A 24,398-nucleotide genomic window follows, 5' to 3' on the forward strand; every position below is an offset into this window, starting at 1 on the left:
TGCAGCTCTAGTACAGTCTTCCTTCTTTTCACTATGTCAATTAGGTTAGTGTTGTGGAGTAAATACAACTAAACTCTGGAACTGTTGTAAAGTCATCATATGGCCTCATGGTGAAATCCCTGAGCGGTTTCCTTCCTCTCCGGCAACTGAGTTAATATGGACGCCTGTATCTTTGTATTGGCTGGGTATATTGATACACCATCCATAGTGTAATTGATGAATTCACCATAGTCAAAGGGATATTCAATGTTTGCTTTTTTATTCTTACCCATCTACCAATAGGTGCCCTTTTTTTGGTCTTTGTGGTTGAATCTGTGTTTGAAATATACTGCTCGACTCATTGACCTTACAGATAATTTGTATGTGTGGGGTACAGAGATGAGGTAGTCATTCAGAAATCATGTTAAACACTATTATTGCACACAGAGTGAATCCATGCAACTTATTATGTGACTTGTTAAGCAGTTTACTCCTGAACTTATTTAAGTTGGCCATAACAAAGGGGTTGAATGCTTATTGACTCAAGATATTTCAGCTTTACAATACATTTGTAAAGAATGTGTAAAACATAATTCCATTTGGACAGTATGGGGTATTTTGTGTAGGCCAGTGACAAAACATCATAATTTCATCAATTTTAAATTAACGTTGTAACACAACAAAATATGGAAAAGTCATGTGGTGTGAATACATCCTGAAAGCACTGTTTTATACAGTCTTTTTTCTCATCTTTATCAAGGGTGCCAATAATTATGGACCTGACTGTACATCCCAGGTAAACAATGAATCTGGTAACACTAACCTCTCTCTCTCTCTCTCTCTCTCTCTCTCTCTCTCCCTCGTTCTCTATAGAAAAATTGTCACCATGTACGATGGGGCGAGGGTGCCTTCCCCCCAGGACATTGTTAACGGCGTGCTTCCTACGGCCGTGGCCCTGGCAGGAACAGGGGCCGGGGAAGGCGGGTCAGTGTCGGTACCCGCCCCGGCTGTGGGGCCCAAACCAGAAGAAGAGGAGGGTCCAGAGGAGGAGCCTAGCCCAGAGCCTGTCCTAGTGAAGAAGGCCCACAGGGAGATCCTAGACCATGACAGAAAGAGGAGGGTGGAGCTGAAATGCATGGAGCTCCAGGAGATGATGGAGGAACAAGGGTCAGTTGAGTCTGGATGAGTATCATCCTAAACTGGGTTTAGATTTGGAGGGTTACACCCTGGTTTACACCCTCTCATGTAGATACAGTACATGTTGGGAAAGTTTGGTAGGATACACAGAATGGATGTGAATGCTATCATGACCTGGTTAATGGAGAATTTGACATTGACAGGAATACACACTTGGCTCTTACAAAGCCATCCTTACATGCTCACTACAGGTTACACAGTTAATTAGACTCTTAGTATAGACACCAAATTATTATAATTATTATTGTTATTATGCTAAAGCCTGAAGAGACAACGAAGATACAAAAACACACAACCGTCGGAAAATGTTTCTTTAATGATTCTTGATTCTTTAATGATTTTTTAATGATCTTTTTAATGATCTAAAGGCTATTTTACCACACTAAAAACAACAACAACAGAACTTCTTGCCTCCAGACAGTAATGGCTGCCAGTCTGTCACGGGCTGGCTCGAGGAACAACAGGAGAGGTAGAGTCAGGCGCAGGAGACAGAGAGAGTTCGTGACCACCCTTCTTTATTTGAAGCACTGTACGTGGTCGACAAGGTATAGGGGCGCAGCCCTGAACGATTCTGCGGTGGTGTACACAAAATAAAAGAAACCACTGGCAGAAGGAAAAACTAAATACACGTTCTTACGAACACACAAAACCCGGACAAGCAACACAATCACGTACAACCACATACATCCTACGCTAACCTAAATAACCCCCCTTACTAATGACTAACCCAAAACAGGTGTGTGCCTACCTAGACCTAACCAAACGAAAGTGAAACAAAAAGGGATCGATGGTAGCTAGTAGGCCGGGCGACGACGACCGCCGAGCTCCGCCCGGCCGAGGAGGGGCGCCACCATCCGTCACTGTCGTGACAGTACTCCCCCCTGACGCGCGGCTCCCGCAGCGCGCCGACGCCGTGCCTCGAGGACGCCCCGGAGGGCGAGGCGCAGGGCGATCCGGATGGAGGCTGTGGAACTCCCGGATGAGCGCTGGGTCCAGTATGTCCTCCACCGGTACCCAGCACCTCTCCTCCGGGCCGTACCCTCCCAGTCCACGAGGTACTGCAGGCCCCTCGCCCGGCGTCTGGAGTCCAAGATGGACCGGACTGTGTACGCCGGGGCCCCCCGATGTCCAGGGGGGTGGAGGGACCTCCCTGCACCTCATTTTCCTGCAGCGGACCAGCTACCACCGGCCTGAGGAGAGACACATGAAACGAGGGGTTAATGCGATAATAAGAAGGAAGTTGTAATCTGTAACACACCTCGTTTATTCTCCTCAGGACTTTAAATGGCCCCACAAACCGCGGACCCAGCTTCCGGCAGGGCAGGCGGAGGGGCAGGTTCCGGGTCGAGAGCCAGACTCTCTCCCCTGGGGTGAACACCGGGGCCTCGCTGCGGTGCCGGTCAGCGCTCGCTTTTTGTCGCACTCCTGGTTCGTTCCAGGGATTCCTGCACAGCGTTCCAGGTCTCCCTTGAGCGCTGAACCCATTCCTCCACCGCAGGGGCCTCCGTCTGGCTCTGATGCCATGGCCCCAGGACCGGCTGATAACCCAACACACATTGGAATGGTGATATGTTGGTGGAGGAGTGGCGCAAAGAGTTCTGAGCCATTTCGGCCCATGGCACGAACCTTGCCCACTCCCCTGGCCGGTCCTGGCAGTAGGACCGCAGGAACCTGCCCACCTCCTGGTTTACCCTTTCCACCTGCCCATTACTTTCGGGGTGAAACCCCGAGGTCAGACTGACCGAAACCCCCAGTCGCTCCATAAACGCCCGCCACACTCTGGACGTGAACTGGGGGCCTCGATCTGAGACGATATCCTCGGGCACCCCGTAGTGCCGGAAGACGTGGGTGAATAAGGCTTCTGCGGTCTGCAGGGCCGTAGGAAGACCGGGTAACGGAAGCAGACGGCAGGACTTAGAAAACCGGTCCACAACGACCAGGATCGTAGTGTTGCCCTGAGACGGCGGGAGATCGGTCAAGAAATCCACCGCCAGGTGGGACCATGGTCGTTGTGGAACCGGGAGGGGTTGTAATTTCCCCTCTAGGCAGGTGCCTGGGAGCCTTACTCTGAGCGCACACCGAACAGGAGGAGACATAGTGCCTCACGTCCCTCACCAAGGTGGGCCACCAGTATCTCCCACTAAGACCACGCACTGTCCGCTCAACCCCTGGGTGACCCGAGGAGGGAAGCGTGTGAGCCCACCGAATCAGCCGATCGCGAACATCGAGCGGAACGATTTGCACGACCCACTGGACACTGCGGAGGAGTAGGCTCCGTCCGTAACGCCCGCTCGATGTCCGCGTCCACCTCCCAGACCACCGGTGCCACCAGGCAGGAGGCTGGAAGTATGGGAGTGGGATCGGTGGACCGTTCCTCGGCGTCATGGAGACGAGACAGTGCGTCGGCCTTAGTGTTCCGGGAACCTGGGATATACGAGATGTTAAACCGAAATCTCGTAAAGAACATCGCCCACCTGGCTTGACGCGGGTTCAGTCTCCTCGCCGCCCGGATGTACTCCAGATTGCGGTGGTCAGTCCAGATGAGAAAAGGGTGACGTGCCCCCTCAAGCCAATGTCTCCACACCTTCAGGGCTCTGACCACAGCCAACAGCTCCCTGTCCCCCACATCATAGTTACGCTCCGCCGGACTCAACTTCCTAGAGAAGAAGGCGCAGGGGCGGAGCTTTGGGGGCGCCCGAGCGCTGGGACAGCACGGCCCCTACCCCAGCCTCGGACGCGTCCACCTCCACTATGAAGGGCAAAGAGGGGTCCGGGTGCGCCAGCACCGGAGCGTCGGTGAACAAAACCTTCAGACGACTAAAGGCCCTGTCCGCCTCCGCGGACCACTGCAACCGCACCGGGCCCCCTTCAACAGTGAGGTAATGGGAGCCGCCACCTGACCAAAGCCCCGGATAAACCTCCGGTAGTAATTGGCAAATCCCAAAAACCGCTGCACCTCCTTCACCGTGGTGGGAGTCGGCCAATTACGCACGGCTGAAACGCGGTCACATTCCATCACTACCCCTGATGAGGAAATGCGATACCCCAAGAAAGAGACGGCTGGTTTGGAAAACTCACATTTCTCAGCCTTGACGTATAGGTCATGCTCCACCAGTCGCCCAAGCACTTTACGCACCAGAGACACATGCTCGGCGCGTGTAGTGGAGTAGACCAGAATGTCATCGATGTACACCACTACACCCTGACCGAGCAGGTCCCGTGAGAATCTCATCCACAAAGGATTGAAAGACTGCGGGAGCATTCTTTAACCCATACGGCATGACGAGGTACTCATAATGGCCAGATGTGGTACTAAATGCCGTTTTCCACTCGTCCCCTCCTCGGATACGCACCAGATTATATGCGCTCCTGAGATCCAATTTCGTGAAGAAGCGCGCCCGTGAAATGACTCCATCGCCGAGGCGATGAGAGGTAGTGGGTAACTGAAACCCACTGTGATGGCATTTAGACCTCTATAGTCAATGCACGGGCGCAGACCTCCCTCCTTCTTCTTCACGAAAAAGAAGCTCGAGGAGACGGGTGAGTGAGATGGCCGAATGTATCCCTGCCTCAAGGACTCAGTGACGTATGTCTCCATAGCCGCTGTTTCCTCCTGAGACAGGGGATAAACGTGACTACGAGGAAGGGCAGCGCCCACCTGGAGGTTTATCGCACAGTCTCCTCGTCGATGAGGTGGTAATTGGGTCGCCTTCGTTTTACTGAAGGCGATAGCCAAATCGGCATACTCTGAGGGAATGTGCACGGTGGATACTTGGTCTGGACTCTCCACCGTAGTCGCACCGATGGAAACTCCTATGCACCTGCCCGAGCACTCATTTGACCACCCCTTAAGAGCCCTCTGTCCCCACGAAATCTTAGGGTTGTGAGTGGCTAGCCAGGGAATCCCTAGAACCACTGGAAATGCTGGGGAATCGATGAGGAAAAGACTAATCCATTCCTCATGACCCCCCGCATTACCATGACCAGAGGCACAGTGACCTCCCTGACCAGCCCTGACCCTAGTGGTCGACTGTCTAGGGCGTGCACGGGGAAGGGTTGGTCCAACTGGACCAGGGGAATCCCTAACTTAGCCGCGACCCCACGGTCCATAAAACTCCCTGCTGCGCCTGAATCGACTAGCGCCTTAAACCGGGAGTGAGGGGAGAAACAAGGAAAGGACACTGACACATACATGTGACGGACAGGGGGCTCTGGGTGAGGCTGGTGCTGACTCACCTGAGGTGTCAAAGGAGCGCTCTGCCTGCCCTCTGGACTCCTAGGGGAGTCTCCCCAGCACCGGTCCACAGTGTGCCCTCTGCGACCACATGAGGTGCAGGAGCGACCTCCCCTCCAGTCTTCCTGGCTGCTGCCCCCTATCTCCATAGGCGTGGGAGCAGGAGGACTGGAGGGTGGAATGAGCAGGGCCCGGGTCGGACGTCCGCGGGCGGCCAGCAGATTGTCCAGTCGGATGGACAGATCCACCAGTTGGTCCAGTGTGTGGGTCGTGTCCCGACAGGCTAATTCCCGGCGGACGTCCTCCCTCAAACTACAACGGTAGTGATCTATAAGGGCCCTCTCATTCCACCCTGCTCCCGCGGCCAGGGTCCGAACTCGAGAGCGAAGTCCTGCGCGCTCCTCGTCTCCTGCCTCAGGTGAAACAGCCGCTCACCCGCCGCTCTCCCCTCCGGGGGATGATCGAATACTGCCCGAAAGCGGCGGGTGAACTCTGGGTAGTTGTCCCTGGCTGAGTCCGGACTGTCCCACACGGCGTTTGCCCATTCCAGGGCCTTACCCGTGAGGCAGGAGACGAGGACGCTGACGCTCTCCTCCCCGAGGGAGAGGGACGAACGGTCGCCAGGTATAACTCCAACTGGAGCAAGAAGCCCTTACACCCAGCGGCCGTTCCATCGTACTCCCTGGGGGAGCGAGTTTCACCCCACTGGTACTGGGTGCTGTGGGTGCTGGTGGGGGCGCAGGCTGTTGGCCTGCCGAGTTCAGGGGGCCGAGAGCGCGTCGGTCCCAGCTCTCCAGGCGCGCCAACACCTGATCCATGGCGTTCCCCAGCCGGTGGAGCAGGGTGGAGTGTTGGTCGACGGTTTCCTCCATGGACATGGCTGGCGCTGAAGCTCCTGCTGACTCCATTTAGTTACGGTACGTGATTTCTGTCACGGGCTGGCTCGAGGAACAACAGGAGAGGTAGAGTCAGGCGCAGGAGACAGAGAGAGTTCGTGACCACCCTTCTTTATTTGAAGCACTGTACGTGGTCGACAAGGTATAGGGGCGCAGCCCTGAACGATTCTGCGGTGGTGTACACAAAATAAAAGAAACCACTGGCAGAAGGAAAAACTAAATACACGTTCTTACGAACACACAAAACCCGGACAAGCAACACAATCACGTACAACCACATACATCCTACGCTAACCTAAATAACCCCCCCTTACTAATGACTAACCCAAAACAGGTGTGTGCCTACCTAGACCTAACCAAACGAAAGTGAAACAAAAAGGGATCGATGGTAGCTAGTAGGCCGGCGACGACGACCGCCGAGCTCCGCCCGGCCGAGGAGGGGCGCCACCATCCGTCACTGTCGTGACACAGTCAGCCAAAGCCAGAGAGCTCTGAGACTCATTGAAGGACACAGCTACTGTTATGTGAATTTCGCTATCAATGTTCATAAACTTAAATTAATCTACTCAGTCTGCAACCCAGAGTTTGTAAGTTTCTGGTTGAATGAAACAGACGAGAGTCCCAGCTTACAATAGTCAAAATGTTTATTCACGTGGGTACTCTGTAGTTCATAATACAAAGACATCCATTTTATAGTTCGCTTCCTACCTACGCACATACATACACACGAACAGTAGATATCCTACGCACATACATCCACACAAACAGTATATATCCTACGCACATACATAAACACAAACAGTAGATATTCTACGCACATACATACACACAAACAGTAGATATTCTACGCACATACATACACACAAACAGTAGATATTCTACGCACATACATACACACAAACAGTAGATATCCTACGCACATACATACACACAAACAGTAGATATTCTAAGCACATACATACACACAAACAGTAGATATTCTACGCACATACATACACACGAACAGTAGGTGAGTTGTGTGCTTCTCCAGAGTTCTCACCACTGTTTATCACTACCCAGCGCTGTCCGTTCCATTCCCCCGAGATTAGAGAAACCTTGAGAAGTACTCCCTATCCTATCATAAGTTTTTCAGAGTTCTAGCCAGGTCGAGCCAAACACAGTCTTAATTGTTCTCTGTATTTTCTTCGGCACACACATACACACATACATTTCTCTTCCTCACAGGTCTCTACTAAACCTTTTGGGACTTACGTTTAGTACTTTAATTATTCATTATACATGCTACATAAACAACTAATTACTAATTAGTTATGTTTCAGGGTAGAATTATTTACACACACACACACACACACACACACACACACACACACACACACACACACACACACACACACACACACACACACACACACACACACACACACAGGGCTTCCAGGGATAGAGTTCTCCTCCAGGTTAGTGGTGACAGTGGGACCTTGTGTCAGTCTAACAGAGTTCTCCTCCAGGTTAGTGGTGACAGTGGGACCTTGTGTCAGTCTAACAGAGTTCTCCTCCAGACTAGTGGTGACAGTGGGACCTTGTGTCAGTCTAACAGAGTTCTCCTCCAGACTAGTGGTGACAGTGGGACCTTGTGTCAGTCTAACAGAGTTCTCCTCCAGACTAGTGGTGACAGTGGGACCTTGTGTCAGTCTAACAGAGTTCTCCTCCAGACTAGTGGTGACAGTGGGACGTTGTGTCAGAGTTCTCCCCCACTGTGATTATGATTATTTGACCATGCTGGTCATTTATGAACATTTGAACATCTTGGCCATGTTCTGTTATAACCTCCACCCGGCACAGCCAGAAGAGGACTGGCCACCACTCATAGCCTGGTTCCTCTCTAGGTTTCTTCCTAGGTTTTGGCCTTTCTAGGGAGTTTTTCCTAGCCACCGTGCTTCTACACCTGCATTGCTTGCTGTTTGGGGTTTTAGGCTGGGTTTCTGTACAGCACTTTGAGATATCAGCTGATGTAAGAAGGGCTTTATAAATAAATACATGTGATTTGATTTTGAGGTTAGTGGTGACAGTGGGATGTTGTGTCAGTCTAACAGTGTTCTCCTCCAGGCTACTGTACACAGCCCTGGTGGAAGTCACAGAGCTTTTACATTTCGTATTATTCTGTCAATAACAAAACGATTGAGCCATGTCAATTCTTAGAGAGGTTTGCTGTGAAGTAAGTTATAGTATCCTAATGTTTATGACGGTAGACACTGTAACCCACAGATTTTGATATTTTTTGGAATAGAGATTTTGGGTGATACTCAAATCAAATCAAACTTTATTTGTCACATGAGCTGAATACAACAAGTGTAGACCTTACAAGCCAATAACCAACAGTGCAGTTCAGGAAGAATTAAGAACATTTTTACCAAATAAACTAAAGTAAAAAATTAAAAACAATAAGAAGTAATACAGTACCATTAGAATAACGAGACTCTATGCAGGGGGTACCGGTACCGAGTCAGTGTGGAGGCTATATACAGGGGGTACCGGTACCGAGTCAGTGTGGAGACTATATACAGGGGGTACCGGTACCGAGTAAGTGTGGAGGCTATATACAGGGGGTACCGGTACTGAGTCAGTGTGGAGGCTATATACAGGGGGTACCGGTACCGAGTCAGTGTGGAGGCTATATACAGGGGAGAGTCAATGTGGAGGCTATATACAGGGGGTACCGGTACCGAGTCAGTGTGGAGGCTATATACAGGGGTACCGGTACCGAGTCAGTATGGAGACTATATACAGGGGGTACCGGTACCGAGTAAGTGTGGAGGCTATATACAGGGGGTACCGGTACCGAGTCAGTGTGGAGGCTATATACAGGGGTGTACCGGTACCGAGTCAGTGTGGAGGCTATATACAGGGGGTACCGGTACCGAGTCAGTGTGGAGGCTATATACAGGGGTGTACCGGTACCGAGTCAGTGTGGAGGCTTTATACAGGGGGTACCGGTACCGAGTCAGTGTGGAGGCTTTATACAGGGGGTACCGGTACCGAGTCAGTGTGGAGGCTTTATACAGGGGGTACCGGTACCGAGTCAGTGTGGAGGCTTTATACAGGGGGTACCGGTACCGAGTCAGTGTGCAGGGGTACAGGTTAGTCGAGGTAATATGTACATGTAGGTAGGGGTGAAGTGACTATGCATAGATAATAAACAGCGAGTAGCAGCAGTGTACAAAACAAAGGGAGGGTCAATGTAAATAGTCCTGTGGCCATTTGATTAATTGTTCAGCAGTCTTATGGCTTGGGGGTAGAAGCTGTTAAGGAGCCTTTTGGTCCTAGACTTGGCGCTCCGATACCGGTGGCTGCATCTAATGTTGCAGAATGTAGACATGCAATAAAGTTTCCTCAGTACAAAGTGTATGCTACTCTGAGGTAATGTAGATTAATGAAATGCACATGGTATCTGGGCAGATAGTCTATCTCTATCTTCATTGCAGTCAGGCTTCCTCCCTCCCTCCCTCCTCCCTCCCTCCCTCCCTCCCTCCCTCCCTCCCTCCCTCCCTCCCTCCCTCCCTCCCTCCTAAATGATCTTTTATCTGAGTATAATACATCTTCCAAGGTGGTACGTACTCCTGGAGGGTTTAACCTCACTGATACATCTTCCAAGGTGGTACGTACTCCTGGAGGGTTTAAGGTGTGCTTTGAAGCTCTAAGCTTCTCTCCGTAGTGATAAACTATTGGATAGTTGAATAAATAATAATTTATTAAACTTTTAGAGGGATTTTTATTACATACATTTTTATTACATAAAGAGAAAAAAGACAGGCAATTTTGAAAAAATAAAACAAGTAGTTCAATAGATGGATCATTATGGCAGACAGGAAGTTAGCAGACAGGAAGTTAACTGGTGGCTTGAACAGTCGGCGCTTGTATGAAGGCCAGAGAAGAGGCATTTCGGAGCGGAAATAGAGGGGGGCGAGGGGTCAGATCCAGGGGGTTTCAGACTGGTCCAGGGCCCGGTTTCCCAAAAGCATCTTAAGGCTACATTCATCGTTAGAACCTTCATGGGAGCATCGTTAAATCTCCCAGCTGTTTCCCAAAACCATTGTTACTAAAGTTGCTCTTTAAAATGCTTGTTATTTAATGATTGAGTCAGACCACTCATAGAACATTAAAATATGTTGTTAGATGCTTTTTTCCCCCCACCTTCCGCATCACTTTATACACAGAAGATCTCTGCTAAACACAAAATCAGGATGTCTTTTTGTGACCTCTGATAACTTCAGAACGAATGTGACAGTGCAGTGACTACAAATACAAAGTTGACCATTTTCTTAGCATAACAAGCGAATGACATGAAGATGTTTCAAAATGAAAACCCAGAGGACTATTAAAAGATAAACACAGTGTAGGCTACATAGACCAAGTAACCTAGTGGTTAGAGTGTTGGACTGGTAACCGAGAGGTTACTAGATCGAATCCCCAAGCTGACAAGGTAAAAATCTGTTGTTCTGCCCCTGAACAAGGCAGTTAACCCACTGTTCCTAGGCCGTCATTGTAAATATGAATTTGTTATTAAGTGACTTGCCTAGTTTAAATATTTTTTTTGTTGAATCATATTGAAATCAATTGAGTTTTATGTAGGTATTTGTACGCTACTGTAATTTTTGTCTCAATATATTTCATGATGTATATATAACGTGATCAATGATGTGTCAAATCTTGAGTTAGTCCATTATTACAAGGTATGCATTAGAATAAGCCGCCTCAATATTTTCAGCCGTGGGTGATAATATCTCTCTAGGGGCTGATCCGTCGTCAGTATTGTGGAATAATTATAATATTAAGGTAAGATTTGAAATGGAGAAAACTGATCTGAGAGCAGTGCTTCCTTTCTTTGGATCCTATCAGTATCGACACCTGCCTTAACGGTGCACTTAGTGAACGTTCTGTCTGCGTGGTGTTTTGGGAAACAAATGTTAACATCTTCGAGCGTTGTAGGAAAGAGTCATTGTTAAAACACTAGTAAGCTTAAATTCCATCACTATGGGGAAACCAGGCCCAGAGCTGTTCATCAGGGTATCTGGCCCTTGCCGTCTCTGAAGCAGCCCTTCTCAGTAGTAGTCTCTGAGGTTAGACTACATGTGTAGAACCTCCCCCACTACCGATTTGTAGCACCCACCTGGGTGAAGCCACGACAACCATGACAAGGCACCAGAAAAGCCCACCAGTCCAGAATAGTCTGCCTTAAAGCTAACCGCTGGAGAAAACTGCTCAAAATTTCATCTTCAATGAGTCTGCCATCTCCAAACACCATTGCCTTACTTCAAATCGAAACATAGCTAGCTAGTTTGCTAACGAGTTAGCTAGCTAAGCTTCTTGATGACAGTGAAACATTAGTTAGGGGAAACCAACTTAACTTGACAATCATGCCATGCTAATAGCTAATAAATTAGCTAACAAAAACACACATTTAGCACAAAAAAAAGAAGAAATAATATCAAAATTAAAATAAAGAAAAGAACTGGATCACCTAGCCTAGGCTGCTATTCCGGCATCAACAATAGAAACCCACCAATAGATTCCCCAGTCACCAGTTAGTGATGTATGTGATTGGCTTGTGGGATAGGACAGGCATCGGAAGATGGGATAAACATGTTCGATAGTACTGCCGTTTCTAACAGGATTTTACGAACAGTATTTGTAACAGAAATTGGATCGTCATGCCAACAGGAAACACTGTAACTGTATACTCTGTGGCAGCTTTTCTTCCAGTCTGTTGGTTCACTCAAGGTGGCCTTTAGGCTTCTCCTTTAGGCTTCTCCTTTAGGCTTCTCCTTCAGGCTTCTCCTTTAGGCTTCTCCTTCAGGCTTCTCCTTCAGGCTTCTCATTTAGGCTTCTCCTTTAGGCTTCTCCTTCAGGCTTCTCCTTCAGGCTTCTCCTTTAGGCTTCTCCTTCAGGCTTCTCCTTCAGGCTTCTCCTTTAGGCTTCTCCTTCAGGCTTCTCCTTTAGGCTTCTCCTTTAGGCTTCTCCTTCAGGCTTCTCCTTCAGGCTTCTCCTTTAGGCTTCTCCTTCAGGCTTCTCCTTCAGGCTTCTCCTTCAGGCTTCTCCTTCAGGCTTCTCCTTTAGGCTTCTCCTTCAGGCTTCTCCTTCAGGCTTCTCCTTTAGGCTTCTCCTTCAGGCTTCTCCTTTAGGCTTCTCCTTCAGGATTCTCCTTTAGGCTTCTCCTTTAGGCTTCTCCTTCAGGCTTCTCCTTTAGGCTTCTCCTTCAGGCTTCTCCTTCAGGCTTCTCCTTTAGGCTTCTCCTTCAGGCTTCTCCTTCAGGCTTCTCCTTTAGGCTACACATTGAACATAGTGGGTAACATGAGATGGAAATGGTATACCAGCTGTCTAACTGTCAGGTGTGTTATACGTGGAGGGTGAGGTTAACCCTAACGGGTTACAAGTTCCTTTCTGAAGTGGTTGATGGGTAAAACGAATAGCATCTTACAGTTTCACTGGAGTATTCACAGCAGTTTAGTACGGCTACATTCTGTCTGTTGAAGGGGCCTGGGTCACTTGCTGTGGCCCTGGAGAGAACCATCTCTTCTTGCCCTTGATGACTTTTCCTTCCTCCCCTTCCCCCATCCCTCCATCTACCCTTCTCCCAAGCAATGAACTAATCCATGGCTTTTGTCTGGGGGTCTACAATAAGTGGGGTTGGTGTCTTTGTTTCTCCGGCCCCCTCTATCCTCCCCCACCAGCGAGGAGCCAGGCTGGGCTGGGCCTCAGGCTCATTAGGCCTGATGGGTAATGGCAGCTGGAAGGCTAGGCTGGGCTGGGCCAGATTGATGTGGCTGATAGGGAGGTGGCTGCTGTATGTCAGTAGGAAGGGATAGGAAACGGGCACCTCTGCCATCTGTCAGGCAGGGAAGGGCCCTCTCTATCTGGGCTACAGACTCCCGACTGTCCTCCAGGCTCTGGACTACAGTAATTGTCTCTGGTTTGAATGTAAAGGGCCATATGTCCTCTGGAGAGGCTCTAGTGACAGCAGTCTAATAATGATAGAGGAATGGGAGACTGTTATAGACACACGCTTGTGTCCCAAGTGGCATCCGGTTCCCTATATAGTGCCATAGGGCTCTGGTCTAAAGTAGCACACTATGTAGGGAATAGGGTCTAAAGTAGTGCACTGTATAGGGAATAGGGTCTAAAGTAGTGCACTGTATAGGGAATAGGGTCTAAAGTAGTGCACTATATAGGGAAAAGGGTGCTCTAGTAGTGCACTATATAGGGAATAGGGTCTAAAGTAGTGCACTGTATAGGGAATAGGGTCTAAAGTAGTGCACTGTATAGGGAGTAGTGTGCTAAAGTAGTGCACTATTTAGGGAATAGTGTGCTAAAGTAGTGCACTATGTAGGGAATAGGGTGCCATTTTGAAACCAGATAGTTCTCTACACTCCTATTATAAAAACACCCCCTTTAAATGAATGAGAGAGCGAGGGACTGGAAAGGAAGGGATAAGGGATGTAGAGAGGGGATAGAGAGGAAGAGGGGTGCAGGGCTCAGAGTGGGGGATAGAGAGGAAGAGGGGCGCAGGGCTCAGAGAGGGGGATAGAGAGGAAGAGGGACGCAGGGCTCAGAGAGGGGGATAGAGAGGAAGAGGGGCGCAGGGCTCAGAGAGGGGATAGAGAGGAAGAGGGGCGCAGGGCTCAGAGAGGGGGATAGAGAGGAAGAGGGGTGCAGGGCTCAGAGAGGGGGATAGAGAGGAAGAGGGGCGCAGGGCTCAGAGGGGGATAGAGAGGAAGAGGGGCGCAGGGCTCAGAGGGGGGGATAGAGAGGAAGAGGGGCGCAGGGCTCAGAGGGGGATAGAGAGGAAGAGGGGCGCAGGGCTCAGAGAGGGGGATAGAGAGGAAGAGGGGTGCAGGGCTCAGAGAGGGGGATAGAGAGGAAGAGGGGCGCAGGGCTCAGAGAGGGGGATAGAGAGGAAGAGGGGCGCAGGGCTCAGAGGGGGATAGAGAGGAAGAGGGGTGCAGGGCTCAGAGAGGGGGATAGAGAGGAAGAGAGGCACAGGGCTCAGAGAGGGGGATAGAGAGGAAGAGGGGCGCAGGGCTCAGAGGGGGATAGAGAGGAAGAGGGGCGCAGGGCTCAGAGGGGGATAGAGAGGAAGAGGGGCGCAGGGCTCAGAGGGGGATAGAGAGGAAGAGGGGCGCAGGGCTCAGAGGGGGATAAAGAGGAAGAGGGGCGCAGGGCTCAGAGGGGGATAGAGAGGAAGAGGGGCGCAGGGCTCAGAGGGGGGATAGAGAGGAAGAGGGGCGCAGGGCTCAGAGGGGGATAGAGAGGAAGAGGGGCGCAGGGCTCAGAGGGGGATAGAGAGGAAGAGGGGTGCAGGGCTCAGAGAGGGGCATAGAGAGGAAGAGGGGCGCAGAGCTCAGAGAGGGGGATAGAGAGGAAGAGGGGCGCAGGGCTCAGAGAGGGGGATAGAGAGGAAGAGGGGTACAGGGCTCAGAGAGGGGGATAGAGAGGAAGAGAGGTGCAGGGCTCAGAGAGGGGGATAGAGAGGAAGAGGGGCGCAGGGCTCAGAGAGGGGGATAGAGAGGAAGAGGGGCGCAGGGCTCAGAGAGGGGGATAGAGAGGAAGAGGGGCGCAGGGCTCAGAGAGGGGGATAGAGAGGAAGAGGGGCACCGTTTTCATCTGCTAGTTGATTACCCCCCACCCCCCCTCTACCAGCACCCCCTCTACCAGCACCTCCTCTACCACCCCCCTCTACCAGCACCCCCTCTACCAGCACCCCCCTCTACCAGCACCCCCCTCTACCAGCATCCCCCCTCTACCCCCCCCCTCTACCAGCACCCCCTCTACCAGCACCCCCCTCTACCATCCCCCCCTCTACCACCCCCTACCACCCCACCCCTCTACCACCCCCCGTCTACCAGCACCCCCTCTACCAGCACCCCCCCTCTACCATCCCCCTCTACCACCCCCTACCACCCCACCCCCTCTACCACCCCCCTCTACCACCCCCCTCTACCACCCACCTACCACCCCACCCCTCTACCACCCCCCTCTACCAGCACCCCCTCTACCAGCATCCCCTCTACCAGCATCCCCCTCTACCAGCACCCCCTCTACCAGTACCCCCCTCTACCACCCCCCCCTCTACCACCCCCCCTACCACCCCACCCCCTCTACCACCCCCCTCTACCAGCTCCCCCCTCTACCAGCCCCCTCTACCACACCCCCTACCACCCCACCCCCCTACCACCCCACCCCTCTACCAGCACCCCCTCTACCAGCACCCCCCTCTACCAGTCCCCCCTCTACCAGCACCCACCCCTCCACCAGCACCCCCCCTCTACCAGCACCCACCCCTCCACCAGCACCCCCCCTCTACCAGCACCACCTCTACCAGCACCCCCCCTACCACCCCACCCCCCTACCACCCTACCCCCTCTACCATACCCCCTCTACCAGCACCCCCTCTACCAGCACCCCCCTAGCAGTACACCTTCCCCCACCATCCTCCTCTCTCTCCCTCCCTCCCTTTCCCCCCTCCCCACCCAGGCTTTATTAAACCAGTGGTTTAATAGTCTGCTGTGTGTTAACCTCACAGCCTCACCCTGGGAGCCAATTAGAACAGCCAGGCAATTAAAATAACCTGTTCATTAAGCTATCTGAAAGCTGCCAGCCTCTCCCATTTACTGGTACTTAGAACAGTCCTGCCTCTGCAGGGGCCAGTCTAAGTAACGTTCCATGGAGGGGGTCAGAGGTTGGAGTTGTAGTACATTGTGGGGTTTGAGTACAGAAATAGACTGGCTTGGAACCTGGCTGTTTTTGAAGCAGCATGGAGGCAAACGGTGGATGTCATGCAGACCTTGGTCTCTCTCAGGATGAAAGGAATGAGGCCCATCACAGGTGGTGGTCTCAGCAGCTAGGATTTATTCTGGGCTACTTTGTGTCCGGTAATGATGTCAGAGTAGGTGGAAGGTCACACCGTCTCTATGGGGAACGGTCGTTGTAAATGATGGCTCTCATTTGTGAATGCCTTCAGAAAGTGTTCTCACCCCTTGACTTTTTCCTTCATGTTGTTGTTGTTACAGCCTGCATTTTAAATAGATTTAAGGGAGATTTTGTGTCACTGGCCTACACACAAAACCCCATAATGTCAAAGTGGAATTATGTTGGGGCTCCTTAGTGGCGTAGCGGTCTAAGGCACTGCATCTCAGTGCTAGAGGCGTCACTACAGACCCTGGTTCGATTCCAGGCTGTATCACAACCGGCAGTGATTGGGAGTCCCATAGGGCGGCGCACAATTGACCCAGCATCGTCTGGTTTTGGCCGTTGTAAATAAGATTTTAATTAAAATGAAGGAGAAAAAAAGCATACATTTAATATTCCTTAGGGTATTGTGTGTAGATTTATGATGATTTGTATTTATTTCATCCATTTTAGAATAAGGCTGTAACGTAACAAAATGTGGAAAAAGTCAAGGGGTCTGAATACTTCCTGAATGCACTGTATGTTCACTTCACCAGATGGTCCGAGCTGTAATCCAGTTGGGCTAGGCTATATAGTTATGCTAATATCATAGTACACTGACTGATACACCACCAATGCTACTCCTTATAACAGTGTGTTTTGGGGTATATTTATGCTAATGTATTGTATACTGGCTGACTGACACTCCACCAATACTACTCCTTATAACAGTGTGTATACTAATATTATATATACTTATTTATACTAATATTATAGTGAATAAAAGTTGTACTCCTTCTAAATGTCTATAGCAGTGTGTTGTTTGTCAGGTGTTTTTCCAGGAAGTAATTGAGCTGTAATGAGCTTGTGCATCATTAGAGTCCCCGTGGAGAGCCTCAGCCTTTCCTCTGTCCTCTTAATGAGGGACGTAAACAGTCAGACAGGGATGCACTCACTCACTCAGTAATAATAACTATCGTTTCACATGCCCTCACTCACTCACTCACTCACTCACTCACTCACTCACTCACTCACTCACTCACTCACTCACTCACTCACTCACTCACTCACTCACTCACTCACTCACTCACTCACTCACTCACTCACTCACTCACTCACTCACTCACTCACTCACTCACTCACTCACTCACTCAGTAATCACTTTAGTTCTCTGTAGCTCTGTAACGCCAAGATAGTCACTTTGGATAAAAGTGTCTGCGAAATAGCTTATATTATGTATGAAAACGACATACTAGGCTAGACTTTTTTTTTTTTTAGAAAGACCATTACTCATCTCACACAGCAGTAAAATAACAATGTGGAGACTATATACAGGGTGTTACGGTACAGAGTCAATGTGGAGACTATATACAGGGTGTTATGGTACAGGATCAATGTGGAGGCTATATACAGGGTGTTATGGTACAAGGTCAAAGTGGAGACTATATACAGGGTGTTATGGTACAGGGTCAATGTGGAGACTATATACAGGGTGTTACGGTACCGAGTCAATGTGGAGGCTATATACGGGGGTACTGGTACAGAGTCAATGTGGAGACTATATACAGGGGGGTACCGGTACAGAGTCAATGTGGAGACTATATACAGGGTGTTACGGTACAGGGTCAATGTGGAGACTATATACAGGGGGTACCGGTACAGAGTCAATGTGGAGACTATATACAGGGGGGTACTGGTACTGAGTCAATGTGGAGACTATATACAGGGGGTACCGGTACAGAGTCAATGTGGAGACTATATACAGGGGGTACTGGTACAGAGTCAATGTGGAGACTATATACAGGGTGTTACGGTACAGGGTCAATGTGGAGACTATATACAGGGGGTACCGGTACAGAGTCAATGTGGAGACTATATACAGGGGGGTACTGGTACAGAGTCAATGTGGAGACTATATACAGGGGGTACCGGTACAGAGTCAATGTGGAGACTATATACAGGGGGTACCGATACAGAGTCAATGTGGAGACTATATACAGGGTGTTACGGTACAGAGAAACTATACTGATTATACTCAGACAGGGACCAAAACGTTTAGGCCAATTGGACACAGAACGATACACATGGGATATTTTTGCAAACACATACAGATGTAGAGTCTTAATTTGAGCCAGTTTGCTAAAGCAGGAAAAATAATCCTGCAGCAACAGGAAGTGTGTGAATTATTAAGTGCATTCTGATTTATGGAAAAAAAATGTGCATGATGTCTGAAATTTCAAAGTGGAAATTACAAACTTCAGAAGCCTTTTTTGAACCTCAAATACACTACAAGTTTAGAAATGTCCTGCATTGCAGGAAAGTTCTCTTGCAGCAGAGTGATCAAGTTAGGATCCTACATCTGTAAGGCCATCGTATTGCAAAGCCAAATTTCATTACAGGTGTGTAGGCTTTAGATTGTGTGCTTCATATCTAGAAACTCATGATATGGGATTGTATTTGGCATTGTCCCCTACAGCTTTTCCACCAGAGTATGTTTTTTCTTAAGTCACTATTTTAAATCCCAGAGATGTTTTAAGCTTTATGTTAGTGGACAGAGGGGTGCTTAGAGACAGACAGGATGAGATAGAAAGATACAAGGGCTGGACATTCAGTCCCTTCCCTGGTCAGTCATTGTGACTGTGTATACTGAGGTGTAATGGGGTAGCTGGGGAAAAAAAGATGTTGTGTTGTTTAAATCAGTGACTTTTGACTCCGTCAACAACACTAATGAACAGACAGGATCTGAGATGTGAAGTTTGGCTACTCGTCGAGACTAACAGCCACTGACAATTACTCAATACATCACCATTTATGCACATTGATTTTAAGTTTAGATTTTATTTTTTATTTTTTTACCACTCTAATGCAACTGAAAAAGCAAGCTCACATCTGAGAGACCCAGAAAGGATATATTTGGTTGTGTTACAGTGAACACCGAATCATTCCCAGCAGCTGGGGATATCACCTTTTTGTTTCTAGTTGACCATGGATACATTTAAATCTCCTTTTTTTTTTTTTATAGAAAGAGTGGGCGTATAAACCCACGCTCTTTGTGTCTGGAAAGAAGAGAGTTCAGAGAAAATAAATTACACAACTGTTTCTTTCTCTGCAGAGAGGCCTGTCAACTCCAACAAACATCTGGTCAGTAGATCCACAGGTACTGCAGGGGTCTTCTAGTCCCACAGCACATCAACATCAACCCCAGTGTTGTTGTAGAACCATGGCCATTACACACACCGTTAAGTGTATGCCCATTGCCAATGGTTAACCAATCCCCTCAGACCACCCTGCAGGCTATGTGTGTTTTTTACACTAGCTGTCAATAAACAGACTGTGTCAAGCGTTAACACTTCTCAGGCTGCTATCATCAGGACAGTGAAGTGTGATGGAAGGAGAGCGTCTTAAACCAGACATTTTGTTATGGTGTGTGATCAGTGCACAATAAAGCCTTTTTGTAGGGGAAAACGATTTCTGATTGTCTGGGCTTGCCCCCCCTGTGGGTGGGCCTGGCTCCCCAGTGGGTGGACCTGGCTCCCCAGTGGGTGGACCTGGCTCCCCAGTGGGTGGACCTGGCTCCCCAGGGGGTGGACCTAGCTCCCCAGGGGGTGGGCCTGGCTCCCCAGTGGGTGGACCTGGCTCCCCAGTGGGTGGACCTGGCTCCCCAGGGGGTGGACCTAGCTCCCCAGGGGGTGGGCCTGGCTCCCCAGTGGGTGGACCTGGCTCCCCAGGGGGTGGACCTGGCTCCCCAGGGGGTGGGCCTGGCTCCCCAGGGGGTGGGCCTGGCTCCCCAGTGGGTGGACCTGGCTCCCCAGGGGGTGGACCTGGCTCCCCAGGGGAAGGCCTATGACCTCCCAGGCCTACCCATGGCTGCTGCACTCCTGCCCAGTCATGTGAAATCCATAGATTAGGGCCTAATTTATTTATTTCAATTGACTGATTTCCTTATATGAACTGTAACTCCGTAAAATATTAGAAATGGTTGCATGTACCATTTATATTTTTGTTCAGTATGCATATCTTTTGTCTACAGTAAAGCACACTGTACAGGAACATTACATATGGTGATGGGGCCTGCCTCATGCATGGAAAGCTATGAATATAAAGTGAGTTGAGTTTTTCACCCGTCTGTTGTGGTGCGATGGGGTTGACAGATCTGCTGGGCTGAAAGATTGCAATACAGCACGAAGTGACTTGTGTGCTGTCACAAACGTACGCACGCACGCGCGCACACACACACACACACACACACACACACACACACACACACACACACACACACACACACACACCCACACACGTCACACTGGGCTAGTCTGGGATAAATAGAGGACTGATAGCACTGGGCTAGTCTGGGATAAATACAGGACTGATAGCACTGGGCTAGTCTGGGATAAATAGAGGACTGATAGCACTGGGCTAGTCTGGGATAAATACAGGACTGATAGCACTGGGCTAGTCTGGGATAAATAGAGGACTGATAGCAATGGGCTAGTCTGGGATAAATACAGGACTGATAGCACTGGGCTAGTCTGGGATAAATAGAGGACTGATAGCAATGGGCTAGTCTGGGATAAATAGATGACTTCACTGGGCTAGTCTGGGATAAAACAGGACTGATAGCACTGGGCTAGTCTGGGATAAATACAGGACTGATAGCACTGGGCTAGTCTGGGATAAATACAGGACTGATAGCACTGGGCTAGTCTGGGATAAATAGAGGACTGATAGCAATGGGCTAGTCTGGGATAAATACAGGACTGATAGCACTGGGCTAGTCTGGGATAAATACAGGACTGATAGCACTGGGCTAGTCTGGGATAAATAGAGGACTGATAGCACTGGGCTAGTCTGAGATAAATAGAGGACTGATAGCACTGGGCTAGTCTGGGATAAATACAGGACTGATAGCACTGGGCTAGTCTGGGATAAATACAGGACTGATAGCACTGGGCTAGTCTGGGATAAATACAGGACTGATAGCACTGGGCTAGTCTGGGATAAATAGAGGACTGATAGCGCTGGGCTAGTCTGGGATAAATCGAGGACTAGTTCCTCGCTAGCTGTGTCCTGGAGTTGTGTCCTGTCCTCTTAGTTCCTCTCTGAATGTTTCCCTGGAGTTGTGTCCTGTCCTCTTAGTTCCTCTCTGAATGTTTCCCTGGAGTTGTGTCCTGTCCTCTTAGTTCCTCTCTGAATGTTTCCCTGGAGTTGTGTCCTGTCCTCTTAGTTCCTCTCTGAATGTTTCCCTGGAGTTGTGTCCTGTCCTCTTAGTTCCTCTCTGAATGTTTCCCTGGAGTTGTGTCCTGTCCTCTTAGTTCCTCTCTGAATGTTTCCCTGGAGTTGTGTCCTGTCCTCTTAGTTCCTCTCTGAATGTTTCCCTGGAGTTGTGTCCTGTCCTCCTAATTCCTCTCTGAATGTTTCCCTGGAGTTGTGTCCTGTCCTCTTAGTTCCTCTCTGAATGTTTCCCTGGAGTTGTGTCCTGTCCTCCTAGTTCCTCTCTGAATGTTTCCCTGGAGTTGTGTCCTGTCCTCCTAGTTCCTCTCTGAATGTTTCCCTGGAGTTGTGTCCTGTCCTCCTAGTTCCTCTCTGAATGTTTCCCTGGAGTTGTGTCCTGTCCTCTTAGTTCCTCTCTGAATGTTTCCCTGGAGTTGTGTCCTGTCCTCTTAGTTCCTCTCTGAATGTTTCCCTGGAGTTGTGTCCTGTCCTCTTAGTTCCTCTCTGAATGTTTCCCTGGAGTTGTGTCCTGTCCTCTTAGTTCCTCTCTGAATGTTTCCCTGGAGTTGTGTCCTGTCCTCCTAGTTCCTCTCTAAATGTTTCCCTGGAGTTGTGTCCTGTCCTCTTAGTTCCTCTCTGAATGTTTCCCTGGAGTTGTGTCCTGTCCTCTTAGTTCCTCTCTGAATGTTTCCCCTGGAGTTGTGTCCTGTCCTCTTAGTTCCTCTCTGAATGTTTCCCTGGAGTTGTGTCCTGTCCTCTTAGTTCCTCTCTGAATGTTTCCCTGGAGTTGTGTCCTGTCCTGCTAGTTCCTCTCTGAATGTTTCCCTGGAGTTGTGTCCTGTCCTCCTAGTTCCTCTCTGAATGTTTCCCTGGAGTTGTGTCCTGTCCTCTTAGTTCCTCTCTGAATGTTTCCCTGGAGTTGTGTCCTGTCCTCTTAGTTCCTCTCTGAATGTTTCCCTGGAGTTGTGTCCTGTCCTCTTAGTTCCTCTCTGAATGTTTCCCTGGAGTTGTGTCCTGTCCTCTTAGTTCCTCTCTGAATGTTTCCCTGGAGTTGTGTCCTGTCCTCTTAGTTCCTCTCTGAATGTTTCCCTGGAGTTGTGTCCTGTCCTCTTAGTTCCTCTCTGAATGTTTCCCTGGAGTTGTGTCCTGTCCTCTTAGTTCCTCTCTGAATGTTTCCCTGGAGTTGTGTCCTGTCCTCTTAGTTCCTCTCTGAATGTTTCCCTGGAGTTGTGTCCTGTCCTCCTAGTTCCTCTCTGAATGTTTCCCTGGAGTTGTGTCCTGTCCTCTTAGTTCCTCTCTGAATGTTTCCCTGGAGTTGTGTCCTGTCCTCTTAGTTCCTCTCTGAATGTTTCCCTGGAGTTGTGTCCTGTCCTCTTAGTTCCTCTCTGAATGTTTCCCTGGAGTTGTGTCCTGTCCTCTTAGTTCCTCTCTGAATGTTTCCCTGGAGTTGTGTCCTGTCCTCTTAGTTCCTCTCTGAATGTTTCCCTGGAGTTGTGTCCTGTCCTCCTACTTCCTCTCTGAATGTTTCCCTGGAGTTGTGTCCTGTCCTCTTAGTTCCTCTCTGAATGTTTCCCTGGAGTTGTGTCCTGTCCTCTTAGTTCCTCTCTGAATGTTTCCCTGGAGTTGTGTCCTGTCCTCTTAGTTCCTCTCTGAATGTTTCCCTGGAGTTGTGTCCTGTCCTCTTAGTTCCTCTCTGAATGTTTCCCTGGAGTTGTGTCCTGTCCTCTTAGTTCCTCTCTGAATGTTTCCCTGGAGTTGTGTCCTGTCCTCTTAGTTCCTCTCTGAATGTTTCCCTGGAGTTGTGTCCTGTCCTCTTAGTTCCTCTCTGAATGTTTCGCTGGAGTTGTGTCCTGTCCTCTTAGTTCCTCTCTGAATGTTTCCCTGGAGTTGTGTCCTGTCCTCTTAGTTCCTCGCTGGCTTTTTCTGTTCAGACTGAGTGTTCTGTGTTCTGGCATTGCTCCAACAGAACTAACTGGCAGGCAATCATGCCCACTGTCCAGAACTGTCCAATCTGTGTGTAGACGTTGGAGCGGTTGTCAGTGTTCATGTCTGACCAGGTTTGTTACAAAGATACTCTTGAGAAATATAGTTAGATACAGTTGACCTAGTACTGCACTAGTGAACATGGCTACAAAACATGCATTCAATGGGCAACTATTACACTCAGGTTTTTGTAACATGAAGTATATGTAACCGATGTGAAATGGCTAGCTTGCTGTTACATATACAGTTGAAAGTGGGAAGTTTACATACACCTTAGCCAAATACATTTCAACTCAGTTTTTCACAATTCCTGACATTTAATCCTAGTAAAAATTCCCTGTCTTAGGTCAGTTAGGATCACCACTTTATTTGAAGGATGTGAAATGTCAGAATAATAGTAGAGAGAATGATTTTTTTCAGCTTTTATTTCTTTCATCACATTCCCAGTGGGTCAGATGTTTACATAAACTCAATTAGTATTTGGTAGCAGCCTCCCAGGCTGTTTCTTATCCTCTTACATCTAGACGTTCCGCTAGCGGAACACCTGCTCCATTATCCAATGATGGGCGTGGCGCGAAATACAAACTCCTCTAAAATACAAAAACTTCCATTTTTCAAACATATGACTATTTCACAGCATTTTAAAGATAAGACTCTCCTTTATCTAACCACACTGTCCGATTTCAAAAAGGCTTTACAACGAAAGCAAAACATTAGATTATGTCAGCCAGAAATAATCAGACACCCATTTTTCAAGCTAGCATATAATGTCACAAAAACCTAGAAGACAGCTAAATGCAACACTAACCTTTGATGATCTTCATCAGATGACAACCCTAGGACATTATGTTATACAATACATGCATGTTTTGTTCAATCAAGTTCATATTTATATCAAAAACCAGCTTTTTACATTAGCATGTGACGTTCAGAACTAGCATACTTCCGGGGAATTCGCT

At 49.2% G+C, this 24,398-nt stretch overlaps 1 protein-coding gene across 2 annotated transcripts in view; it reads left to right on the forward strand.

Moving 5' to 3' along the window:
* The first annotated feature begins 854 nt into the window (after positions 1–854).
* The window catches only part of srrm3 (serine/arginine repetitive matrix 3), an 87,918-nt gene continuing 64,374 nt past the window's right edge, over positions 855–24,398 (forward strand). For both annotated transcript variants that reach the window (XM_045717398.1, XM_045717399.1), the window contains exon 1: positions 855–1,146. In XM_045717398.1, coding sequence (XP_045573354.1) covers positions 866–1,146 — 281 coding nt within the window. In that variant the 5' untranslated portion in view covers positions 855–865. The remainder of the gene's footprint in view (positions 1,147–24,398) is intronic.

The sequence above is a fragment of the Salmo salar genome, chromosome ssa04 (assembly GCF_905237065.1).
Source record: "Salmo salar chromosome ssa04, Ssal_v3.1, whole genome shotgun sequence".
Classification (NCBI taxonomy): Eukaryota; Metazoa; Chordata; class Actinopteri; order Salmoniformes; family Salmonidae; genus Salmo; species Salmo salar.